At 57.1% G+C, this 9,910-nt stretch overlaps 1 protein-coding gene across 1 annotated transcript in view; it reads right to left on the reverse strand.

Moving 5' to 3' along the window:
• Ier5l (immediate early response 5-like) overlaps positions 1-475 on the reverse strand; it is a gene marked incomplete in the record, with an annotated part of 2,700 nt that extends 2,225 nt beyond the window's left edge. Inside the window, 1 exon segment of the mRNA XM_013509437.1 lies at positions 1-475. Coding sequence (XP_013364891.1) covers positions 1-292 — 292 coding nt within the window.
• Between the last annotated feature and the right edge of the window lie 9,435 nt (positions 476-9,910).

The raw sequence follows: 9,910 nt of genomic DNA on the forward strand, positions 1-9,910 counted from the left end.
CGCCAAGTTGGAGTGGGCCGAAGTCGGCCGCGCTGGCCGGCATGCCGGGCGCCGCCGCCGCGTAACCGAGGGGCTGGTGCTGGTGGAGGGGCGGCTGCGGCTGCAGCGGAGGCTGCTGGCGCCGGTAGAGCTCGGCGTAGCGCTCGCTCAGGTAGAGCTGGCGCGCGTTGCGGAGCACGTAGGACACCAGGAGGTTCTTGTGCAGCTTGATGCCGCCGCGCTGGGTCCGGGAGCTGTGGATCTTGCGCAGGGAGATGCTGATCAGGCTCTGGGCGTCCAGGGCGCACTCCATGCTCCCGCGGCGAAGCAGCCGCCGCTGCTCCTGTTAGTACTGCTGCTGTTTCTGCCTCTAGCCGGCTGCTGGGGCGCGCCGGGTAAGGGGGAACGGAGCCCGGGTCAGCGGGTCGGCTGCGCTCCGAGAGGAGCCGCCACCATGCGCCGTGCGCCACCCGCTGGCTCACGCTCCCCAGACGGCGCCAAAGCAATGAGCCTCGGCCGGCCCCGGCCCCAGCTATTTAGCCGGGAAGCCGGACCCCGCCTCTCACTGGCTAAGCCAATAGGAGGAGGCAGAGCCTCCCGAGTGACAGGCGATGCCCACCCCCGGGCCGCTCGGCTGACCAATCAGACCAAGGCGGTTCCTTTGTGCTATTCAAATACCGAACGGACCTGGGGCCTCCAACGCCGCCGCTGCCTCGAATGTTCTCCTGGGGCCGCCGCGCCGCGCGGGGCTCGGAGCCGCCCGGGCCGCCGTCTGCAGCGCGGATCGCCTCGCAGGGGCCACGTCCACGCTCGCGGATGCCCTCGACCGCCCTCGGGGGCAGAGCTGGGGGTCAGTCCACCCGGGTGCCACGCGACGTCTCCTCCCCCTTCCGCAAGCCCGCCCTCACCTATGGCAGGTGCGCGCTCCCAGCTCCCCGCCGGCGGTGCCTCCTCTGACCCCTTCCCGGCCCCGGAGGACAGTGGAAGCCAAGGTCTCTGCAAAAGAATAGTGACCCTGGGGGGCCCTCCAGGGAGAGAGGCTTGTGGGTACCCTTCCCTACGGACAGTATTTGAGCCTGGCTCCCTGACTTTTGGCCGAGGGGCGGAAGGGGCGGCCTCTCCATCTGTCTGCGGGAAAAGCCCGAGCCTGGTGCATTTTGATCTCAGATGGAGAAGGTTCCAGGCCTGCCCAGGGATCTAGGGACCCAAAGGCTAGGAGAGCAACCCCAGGTTCCTAACTACCCGCTCGGTAACCTCTGCCTGCCGCTGGCGAATAACAATGACAATAGGACCCATTATTATGTGCCTCGTAGGGGGCAGGCCCTGGCTAGAAAGGCCCCAATTTCTCCTGCTAAGCTTTGCAGTGCCGGAGCTGAGGCCCAAGCAGGGGAGAGGCTTGGGGATCAGTCCCACAGCCCCCCTGAGACGAACTCAGGATTTGAACCATGCCCTGCAGTTTCCTAGAGACGCTTAGTCCTTACCCTGCGCTGTCCTGGGCTGCCTTCTCCCGGCTGGAAGAAGAGCTGACGAGATTGCTGATTCCTTGGGGCTCTGTCTGGACGGAGAGTCCTGGAGGGGCTGACAGTGCTCTGAGGGTGCTCCACGGTGCCAGGGCAGGGGCTGAGGGACAGTTTGTCTGAGGCACACCAAGGAGACCATGGGAGACAGGTGGGACCTTGGGGTGCAATGGAGGCCGCTCCTGCAGATTTCCAGGGTTTCACCTCCTCCTTGGTGTCTCCCCGGGAAGGGGTTGGCAGACCTAGCCAGCCCACCCTGCAGCCTTTGTGGTCTCCTTTTAGCCCTAACCATTGTCCTGGTTGGGTGAAGACAGAGCTAGGGGGAGTTTCACCCATTTTTCAGGTCAGGACACTGGGTACTGATAAGCAGAGGGACTTGCCCAAGACCACTCAGCTCCAGGCGTGGAGCTCTTTCCTTCCCACCTTGGAGACCCCGGAAACAGTAGCGCCCCTCTCTCCCTGCTCTGAGCAGCCAGGGTTAAATTTTAGGAGATCTCACGGCAAGCACATTTTACCTACACCCTAATTGGTGATCTGGGGATACCAGGGGCTGGGGAGCTGGCTCATGTGATGATAGCTGTCGGAATAAACTGCGCTGCCCCTTCCTTCCCTCAGGCCCAGCTCAAACGCATGCAGCAGCTTCATTTATTTAGGCTTGAGGTTCACCTTGCGGATGTCACCAGCCTGAGAGGCGGACTGGGAACATCAGGAACTCTTACCTGACACCAGCTGCTAGGACTGACTAGTCTGGGACCCACAATGCATTTAAGGCCTTCATTCTGTCCTTGCTTAGTGTTTATCAGGGAAATGGAGACTTTTTTGAGACGTTTCACTATGCAGTTCAGGCTGGTCTGGAACTCACAGCAATCCTCCTGCCTCAGCCTCCTGAGAGCTGGGATTATAGGCATGTGCCAGCATGCCCAGCCAGGAAATGGAGATTTAAGGTCACACAGCCAGGAAAAGATGAACTCAGAAGCCAGGGAGATGCAGTCTGCAGGCAGTCTGTTTCCGGGTCCTGTGCTCCTGGTCCTGACTTGATCGACCCCCACCACTTGTTTGCTGACTGCTGTGGGACCAGAGCCTGAAGGAGCTGGAGGAGAAGCAAGGCTCAGTCTCAACTCATCATTCAGAGCCTTTCTTCCAGCTGTGCCCAAGAACACTCTCTGGGAGCCAGGCTGAGGAATCAAGGTAGAGGTGGAGACAGGTGCTGGGTAGGGGAGCTAGCACCTCACTTGGGCAGCCCCTCTTGGTGCCTCCCAACCCTCACCCAGCCATGCTGCAAGGTGAATTTTGAGCTTTTTTTGCTTGTTTGTTTTTTTGAGGCGGGCTCTTACTGCATAGTTCAGGCTGGTCTTGAACCCGAAGCAGTTCTCCTGCCTCAGCCTCTTGAGTGCTGGAATGACAGGCGTGCGCCACCACACATGACTGAATTTCAAGCTCTTTGGGGGGCCAGCTGAGAAGCATGCAGCCCCGCACACATGGGCCCTTTCCCTGGGCCATCTTGTTTGGGCAGACACTCGCTTGACCTCTCAGGAACCCAGGGGTGGTCTGAGGGGAGGGCTCCGCAGTTGTCTGGCTTGGTAAAACCCCTTGATCTTTTTTGGGGTGCCCTGGGCAGGGGAATTGTTGCAGCTGTTGTAAGAAAATACTCACCAAAGGAGATAAAGGAGCAGCTGAACTATGTGGGGGCCCTGGGCCCAGGGCGGGTGGGGGGGGGGGGGGCGTGCAGCACACACCACAGGAAGTCACAGGAAGTCACAAATGTGCCTAGGGTGGTAGGAGCGGGTCAGAGTGAGATGAAGCTTTTGGGGTGAAGCGCTGGCCTTGTCTGGACACCTGAGCAAGGTTGGGGCATTCTCCTCCCCCAGCTCCCAGCTGGGGAGATTGCATCTGGCCTGAGTCACTGCTCCCCGGAGGAAGTTAATTAATGCCTCAATATTTACTGAGTGTCTACTGGGACAGCGCAGAGCTGGGCCTGGGACGGCTGGGGACCTGGGCTCCCGTCAAACTCCCCAGGGAGGGCCAGTCCCACACCACTTAACACCTGGCCAGTACACAGGTGCCAGGAACCCTCTGGTCACCCAGGCCTGGGGTGCATAGTGTGGCTAGCAGGTGGTGGTCACAAGGGAGATTGATCCAGGGGGTGCCCAGGGCTGGATTTGGGGATGAGGGTGCAGATACGCAGAGCTTCACTGAGGGCCTTGTGCTGGGAGAAGGGAAGACAGATTTGGACACATGCTTTCATCCTCTGCAGCCCCTGGAGCTGTATGACGGGACAAGCGTGGTTCTGTCCCCAGAAGGCCACAGTTTAAGAAGAAGCAGGCAGGATACACAGATGGGACATCTTGGAGTGAATTGCTCTATGGGGATGGGGACCCTGGGCTCAGGACAGCCCTGAGGGAGACAGCGGGGCGTGGCCAGAGCGAGGGTCCCTGCCGAGGGCCCCCTGAGCACCAGGGGCCACGAAGGTGCAGGAGCTCTGGGCTCCGCTGCAGGGATCCTGTTCTGTGCTCAGCGGGCACCGGGAAGCAAGGCTGAGGTCCCAGAGCCGGGCCAGCCCCTCCCGCCGCCTGCAGGGCCACACCCGCCCCTGGCCCTGGGAGAAGTTAATGAGCCACCAACGGCTATGTTTGCCCTGCGCGATCTGGCACAGACCCAGTGCCCAGGCAGACATCAGGCCCTGGCTTCGGGTACAACGAGAGAGGTGGACAGCAGCTCTGCTCTTCGGAGCTCTGGCTCGCACCAGGCTCAAGGTGAGCTGCCCTGAGCCCCCAGGCCGACCTCTGAGGCAAGTTCAGTTATAATCTATGTCATAGGTGAAACAACTGCGGCCTGGAGGGCCCGGATGTCTTACCTGGGGTCACAGCAAGGAGCACCAGGGCTTTGGGGGCAGGCGGGGCACCAGCTGGTCTTTGGGTGATTGGTGGGATGTGCATAGCATGTAGCACCACCTCTCATGTCGTGGGTCTGTCTGAGCAGCTGGCACAGGCTGGGTGTGCATTTGCTCATTCGTCCATTCATCCTTCCATCCGTTCTCCTCCTTCTTCGTTCAGTGAGGGCCAATGTGCAGGTGTGTGCTGCGCTGTGGGAAGAACACCAAGCAGATCTCACCACCCAGAGTCAGGCTGAGGGATCCTCTAAATCTCCCGGGCCAAATCTGATCATCGGTAGTGTCTGCTGGAGCTCTTTGCTGGCAGAGATTCAGCCTGTGCCCAATTGATTAGTGATGTCTGCCCAGGGCTGGCCAGGGGCCTCTGTGGCCAGTCTACAGGGTAGGAGGATGGATATCTGCTCAGCTTTGACACTGGGCGATCTGAATTTGGCAGAGTGGAGTGGGTGGTCAGGAGAAAGAGGTGCTAGCTTCAGAGTGGCCCTGTAATCCCTAGGTAGCATGCATTGCTCTCAGGCCTCAGTTTCCTAATTTGTCACTTTCCTCTGGGAGGTACCAGGCGCATCAGAGCAATCACAGGTGCTTCGCAAAGCAGAGCAAAGAATGGCAGAGCTTCAGCCTGGCCAGGCTGGAGTTAATCCTGGGCCACCTTGGGCGGGAGTGGGCGAGTAGGTGGCTGGGTGGGGGGCACCTCCGAGGTTCCTGGCTCTGAGCTGCTTTTATAACTCACTTAGTACAGACCTTTGTCCCCTCGCCGCGCGCTGGGAGTTTAAGGAGTGAGAGGCCCCTTAGCTGTTCGGCACTGACAGGCGGATATTTAGTTTTTGTTCCAGCTGCGGGGGCAGGTGAATGTGCCGCCCACCTCCCCACCTCCCTGCTCAGCTGCAGGCTGCTTTGTGCCAGGACAGAGCTGGACCTGAATCCCTTCTCCTTGACCCTCAAAATGATCTAACAAGAGCCAGGCAAGGTGGTCCACAGCTGTGATCTCAGCACTCGGGAGGCTGAGGCAGGAGGACTGATGTGAGTTTGAGGCCAGCCTGCGCTACATAGTAAGTTCAAGGTCACCCTGAACTACATAGCGAGAGCCTGTCTCAAAAAAACAAACACAAAACAAAATCATCAAAAATGACCTAACACCAAAAAAAATGACCTAACAAGGTGGGAGGGACTAGAACCCCCATTTGATGGTTGAGTAAACTGAGGCCCATGGAAGTCAAGTTCTATAACAGAGTCAGGCATCCCTGGGCTGCTGTGTCAGTGCCAGCTCTGTCTGAGCTGGGAAAAGCTTCTTCATCCACTTTATCTATCTGTTTTTGTGGTGCTGGGGATGGAACCCAGGGCCTCACATACACGTGTGCAAAGTGCTCACCACCGAGCCATACTCCCAGCCTCTTGTCTTCACGCCTCTTGGGCCAGCTTTGCCTCACCCTTGGCTTTCTCCCATTTTCTTTCCTTTTTTTTTTTTTTTTTTGAGACAGGGTCTCACCCACTAAGTACCACAGGCTGGCCAAACTCACTATGTAGTCCAAGCTAGACTCAGACTTCTCGGGATCCTCCTGCCTCAGCCTCCTGAGTGCTGGGATTATAGGCATGTGCCACCATGCCTGGCTCCCATTCTTTGATTCACCCCTGTAGTCACACCTGTAGTCACACCCCTTTTGTTCTTTCACAAATACAAAGAGCCTACTGTGTGCCCCAAACCACAGGGGTTCCTGTCCCCAAACTTTTCCTGCCTTCCAGATTGGAAATGAACAGGAAATGGGGAAGCAGAGAAACAACCCAGCCTCACAGGCCTGAGCGGCAGAGGAAGAAGCTTGGTCAGGAGGCGGCTGAGGGGGAGGCTGGCGTCAGCTCCCAGGGTCCCAGCAGCCCCTCTGTCCCTGGCCCCTCTTCGCACTGCAAGCTGCACACGCTCCGGCTGCGCTTCTGTCCCTCCTGCTCCCCACAACTGGTGAATTTTTAATGCTGGTTCCACGGAACAAAGCAGAGTTTCTTGTTTTTGTTTTTGAGAGCATTTCTCCAAAACTCATTTCTCAACTGTGTGTGTGTGTGTGTGTGTGTGTGTGTGTGGAGAGAGAGCCAGTGAGGACTGTGTCTGTCCTCAATTCATCCGCAGAGCTCCTTTCCATTCTTGTTTAATTAACAAACAAACAAAAAATGAAAACAAACAAACAAAAAACCCAGGCCCCAGTGGGATTTCAGTTCTGGACCTGGTGCGGGCGAAAGGGCAGTGGGCAGAGTGACCATGCCCCATGGGCCCTGGGGCTCAGGTGCTAAAGCCACCTTTGACATACAAAGGAGGACACTGAGGCAGCAGTGAGCACAACAGTCCCACTATGGAGTGCTGTGCCAGGTGCAGCTCTGGCCTCAGAAGCACCCTGGTCGGAGACCTCAGCCCGGCTGAGAAGGGGAAGGCAGGAGGGGGAGAGACAGGGGAAGGGAGTCTGGTGGCTGGTGTCGAGGATGCGGTCTTTCCCCAGAACTGACCTCAGGATGGCAGTGGGTCTCTGCCTTGTATCTGTTTGTTTATCTGTTTGTCGGAGACAAGCTCAGTATGTAGTTCAGGTTGGCCTTGAACTCACTGTATAGCCCAGGCTGGCATCAAACTCGAGGCGATCCTCCTGCCTCAGCCTCCAGAGCACTGGGATGACAGGTATGCCTCACCATGCCTGGCTTTTTGTCTTGTACTCCACACAATGGCTCCCAGTGCTCTTTTCTCGGCTTATTTACTGGGCACTTTCTGGGCACTTTCTGGGCATTGGCCACGAAGCTCCTCACCTGGTCTCACTGAATCCTTGTGGGACCTCTGACTGAGCAGCGTGCCCATCTCACAGGAGAGGAGGATGAGGATCAGGGAGGTGCAGAAGCCAGGACCTCGACTGGTAGCTTCCAGAGCTGACCTTTAAGCCTGCCCCCCAGGAGGCACCCCTTAGCGAAAGAAGATGGGCTCGGGGACTGGGAGCCGAGGCTCACGGGTGTCGGGGTGAACCTGCCGGGCCTCTGCTCCCCACATGCTTCCTTGTGGCCAGGTCTTTCAGTGGCTCCTGGTTTCCCTGCTTGGCAGCAAAGACACCGTTAGTCCTGCTGCCTCATTCACGGAAAGGCAGGAGTGGTTTATACAGCCCGTGTGAGTCGGGCTGTGCTTTGCCACAGTAATGAACAATGCTCCAGATCTTAGAAGCTTGACTCAATAAAAGTGTATTTCCTTTCATGCCAGTCTAAAGTAGGCCAGACCCCTGTCACTCCACCCCCCAACTCCAGGATTCTCTCCTGGTGCGGCTTTAACACCCCAGAGTTTGGAGTTTCTAGAGGGGGGAGATGGGGGAGTGTGGCTGGTAGAAGCAGGATCTTTTATGGTGAAGCCCTAATTAGCATTTCTTCTTTCCATTGGCCAACATCAAGTCACATGGTCCCACCTAGCAGCAAGGGAGGCTGGGAAATGTAGTCCTCAGATGGACTCAGGCAGCAAATGACCCAGTTTGGTGCATAATACACAGCTTTGTGGTGGACACAAAGGCCCTGAGGAATGCAAAAGAAGAGCCTTGGCTGCCTTGTGGGTGGTAAAAATAAGCTAAAATGGTGTTACTTGGGGGTGGGGTGGGCTCATAAGATTTGTTTTGTTTTTTTGCCTGTTTGTCTTCCCTGTTAAATGGTAAATTCCTTGAAGCCAGGGCTCTCCACTTCTGGGCTTGGCAGCTTCCTTAGTCCCTGGCAAATAATAGATGCTCAATTAGTGTGTGCTCAATGAACCAACCTGTCTATGTGAAGGGAATTTGACGAACACCTGTTTCAGCTCTGTGTGTATCAGACGTGTACAAAAATACATAGTTAAGCATGGAAGTCCCTCTTTAAGAAATATGTAGCCAATCTTGCCCTTCCCCTGGGGGTGAGCACGGTCCTTTGGCCAACAAGAGTCATTATTGTCAGTGCACTTTAGTGAATGAAGAGATGGACCCTTCACTGGAAACGGGTGCCCACTTCTGCCCCAAGTAACGTCCCTGACAGCAGAAACTGTCTTGCCACTGACAACACCTTAGGCCCGACAGCGCTCACTGGGCTATTTAACATCTACAAGCCGACACATCACACGGCATACCTCACCCCCAATCCTGATGGTTTCTGTCCCCAGCTTGGTTGAGGCAGCCTAGTCAGTAGTTTAGGGCCATGGAGAAGGGAAGGGACTGTTCTTTACTGAGAACTGAGTGTATCCTGAGCGGAGTGCTCAGGGCGCCTGACACAGGAATTTTTAAACACCTAATCCAGCATTTGTATTGTACCCATTTTACAGATTAGGAAACCAAAGCGTTTCTAGAGTCCCTCATTGAAGAGGCCGAATTCTGTGTTTGTCCCTTTTTTGTCCCTGGGATAAAATGCCCAACATCTGCAACTTAGAGGTGGAGAGGCTTACCAAAGTTTCGGTTCAAGACCCACTGACTTGCAGGCAGAGGCAGCGCGGTGGAAGAGCCCGGCGGAGGATGGCCGCTCACTTCATGGAGACCGGAAAGCAGAGAGAGAGAGAGAAGGGAGGAGCGCAGGCAAAAATACAGCACACCCTCTGCGAGGAGTCCCCGGTGCCCTGGCTCAGGCCGGGCCGCGCGTTCAGGGGGGATGCGCAGCTGGAAGCTCATGAATGGATGAGTCCACGAGCGCGATGACGGTCCCATCACCTTTCAAAAGCCCCGTGTCTCAGTGCCTGAGACTTGGGGACAGTGTAGATCGAAACTACAACAGGTTCCGGCGAGCACTGCGCTACTGCGCTGCCCGAGTCCTGAGCCAGCCCTGCACCGCCCGTGCTGCGGTCCGCCTCAGGGCTGCCCTAGCAACTCCTTTTCCTGGATGAAGAAACGAGATCTGTGGCGCTTTGTTACTCCGTTTAGATTTTTAAGGCCAGGAAGTGGCTGGGCTATGGTTGGGAGCCCATTTTTTTCCTGCCCAGAACCAAGCTGCCCGTGACTTCCCTCCCTGCCCCTGGCCGCCTCGGATGGGCTGGTGGGGCGGTGCTGAGACCCGGCCCAGAGCGCCAGCGTGCTGAGCCCTCCTCGGGGCTCCGGGTGAGGCGCCCACCAAGCAGTCTCCGGCCAGAGGGAGTGAGATTCCCAAGGAGCCGCCGCGCGGGTGACGGAAGCTGTGGCCGACGGCCCTGCGTGATGCAGGTGACCCTTGTGAACGTTTTCATTGGGCTTAAGCAATTCCGGCAGCCAGTAGCTGAATTTGATTGTCAGTAAGAAGGCGCATTTCGTGGTGAGCTCTGCAGGTTGGATGGCACGGTCTGTACCCCCTGCTCCAGGACTGGCAGCGCCCCCTGCCACTCCTAATACCAACCAGCTTGGTGTTCGGGTTCTCTTGGGTTCCTGGGAGGCAGGAAGTTTTATCAGTCCCATTTTGCAGAGAAGGAAATTGAGGCTAGGAAAGTGTGCTAGACTGGACGATTGTTCACCAATTTTTCATTTCCCTTGGGGCAGAGTAAATTCCCCTCCCTCGCTGGCTTCGTCCTCAGCCATGCGACCTGCTCTGGGCAATGGAC

Source organism: Chinchilla lanigera, unplaced genomic scaffold (genome assembly GCF_000276665.1).
Source record: "Chinchilla lanigera isolate Chin_1 unplaced genomic scaffold, ChiLan1.0 scaffold00169, whole genome shotgun sequence".
NCBI classification, from domain to species: domain Eukaryota; kingdom Metazoa; phylum Chordata; class Mammalia; order Rodentia; family Chinchillidae; genus Chinchilla; species Chinchilla lanigera.